This window comes from Microtus ochrogaster, unplaced genomic scaffold (assembly GCF_000317375.1).
Source record: "Microtus ochrogaster isolate Prairie Vole_2 unplaced genomic scaffold, MicOch1.0 UNK19, whole genome shotgun sequence".
NCBI classification, from domain to species: Eukaryota; Metazoa; Chordata; class Mammalia; order Rodentia; family Cricetidae; genus Microtus; species Microtus ochrogaster.
In genome coordinates this window covers 4863413-4865713 of record NW_004949117.1, presented here as the reverse complement: position 1 = coordinate 4865713, position 2301 = coordinate 4863413, and the positions used below count along the sequence as shown (strand labels likewise).

General features: G+C 48.0%; 1 protein-coding gene across 2 annotated transcripts in view; it reads right to left on the bottom strand.

Annotated features, from left to right (window-relative positions):
- The window catches only part of Dpys (dihydropyrimidinase), a 67079-nt gene that overhangs the window by 7667 nt on the left and 57111 nt on the right, over positions 1–2301 (bottom strand). For both annotated transcript variants that reach the window (XM_005367525.1, XM_026789430.1), the window contains exon 8: positions 1691–1898. In XM_005367525.1, coding sequence (XP_005367582.1) covers positions 1691–1898 — 208 coding nt within the window. The remainder of the gene's footprint in view (positions 1–1690; positions 1899–2301) is intronic.

The following is a 2301-nucleotide window of genomic DNA, read 5'->3' as shown; positions in this document are numbered from 1 at the left end:
AGATCCACCTGCCTCTGCCTCCCGAGTGCTGGGATTAAAGGTGTGCACCCTCACTGCCCAGCTCAGTTTTCTAATATTTAAAGGGAGGGGAAGCCTCCACCTTTGTCTCCCTGTGCAGGCACAATCAGTCCTTTGGGACACCCATTGGAATTGCTTCTCCATGCTGCACAGACCAGCAGAAACACCTGGGGTTGCTGTGGTTACTGCTTCTCAGCTTCTCACCTGTCAGTGCTGACATTGCTAAATTAGCTCCACAGCAAGCTCAGCACCATCTTAAACATCATCTCTGTTGACTGAGATACCGCGTTCAAAGAATGCAGGGTCAGGGTGTGGCTCAGCAGAAGGGCAGGCCTAGGTGTCACCCAGCATGGAAAAAGGGGGGGGGATAAAAATAGATTTATGGCATTTGGGAGGCATTTAAAGTATCTTGAGAGCACCGGTTTACCTAAGCAAAACCTTGGGAAATTGTTTGAAAAGCAGAGGTATTTTGTGTAACGCACTCTGGGAATCTGTGAAGGAAACAAGTTCACAAAAGGTTACACCAAGGAGGCTCCGGGAAGGGGCAAGCAGCAGTGAAGCCTGCTGGGAGGAGAGAGAGCGGAATTACTCATAGTGGGGCCAGCTGGGTAGCGCTGCCAGACTGTTAACAGTGAACACTGAGAGGGCAGAGTTACCTCCCCACCCTCAACATACAGAATTCTAAATTCTTTCACCAAAACTTTTATTTTTTTTACAATATTTTAATGCATTTAATGAAAATTAAAAATATTTAAAATTTTGTATAAACAAAACATGAAATGCAAGATAAATCAAAAAGGCCTCTTTTTTATCACTGAGTTGTTACAAAGATCGTAGGCCTTTGTTACAGAATCAGTTATGGGAAAATAAAGAGACGGGACTGACATTTACTAATTCTGACATTTAAAAATCTTATTTGAGGGTGGAAATGTTTAATGTCCAGGTGAGAAAGCAGAGCCCAAAGACGACAAGGGACTTGCTCTGGCCATACTGTTAGGCAACAGGGAGTATTCCCATCCAGATCTCCCTGCCCCAAACTCCACCTCTGGTGGTCACCCTGAGAAGCACCCTGTGGATGTTCAGCTAAAGGGGGGACCATTCTTCAAGCCGTAGCTGCTGAGGTAAGACCCCCAGTGGTGTGCAGACAGCAGACCATGCCTCTCATGGTAGCTCCCAGCCAACGAAAGTGCCATCTGGATCTGGGAACCTCAGAGGTGTCTCAGATCCTCCCTGAACTACAACCACCTAGAATGTGTCCCTCACTTTCCTGTATTCTTTCCTCTCGTGGGCCATTCTTGAATTGCATTCTTGGCTCTCAGTGTTTCTCAGATCCCTTTTCCTTTCTCTCATGGTTATCGCCAACAACTCCCCTCCCCAGTGCCTTGATGCATGTGACCTGGCTCTTGGAAGACACTGACTGTCACAATGGTGAAGAGGTCTTTACCCCCCCCCCTCAAAAAAAAGGAAACCCTAAGAGACACATCTGCAAACATCCAGCTAGGACCTCTTTCACTGAAAGCTGGGATGTGCCTGTGCTCCCTGGCCAATCTTGACAGCCCAGGAGTGTGTTGAACCTACTGTGAAATGATGTCACCATCATGAGCAATAAATAACAAACCTGACACCCAGGGCGGCGCAGCTTAACGACCCTGGTCGCTGTGGTGGGGCTCACCTGGTCTCGCTGTGTGATCCGTTTGTAGACGTATTCAGTAAACGGTTTGCGTGGAATAAACTTCCCGTCTCCCGCTGCGACACTGAAAACGCCTGCTTCATACACCACTCTGCCTCGGGAAATAGTCACCAGGGGAACCCCGTGGCAAACCATGCCCTCGAAGATGTTGAAGTTAACGGCCTGGTGGTGAGTTTTGGCAGAGATCGTCCTGCGTTGGTAAAACCAGAACAAACTCAGGTCATCAGCTGCTCATCTGGTGAATACAGAGTGCTACCAGAGGCCTGATTTAGTAGAACCCTTGGCAACTCTACTAGGCAAAGCTTCTTCACCACGCCAGTGGCTTCCAGAAAAGAACAGACCAGTAACATTTTGTTACAAAGTCATTACTTTCTTGAAGAGGAAAACCCAAGAGACAAACCTTTAACGAGACAAATGAAGATAGACCCGGAAAAGACATTGTCATGTTGAGTCTTTTAAAAAAGTATTTCAGCCGGGCGATGGTGGCGCACGCCTTTAATCCCAGCACTAGGGAGGCAGAGGCAGGCGGATCTCTGTGAGTTCGAGACCAGCCTGGTCTACAGAGCTAGTTCCAGGACAGGCTCCAAAGCCAC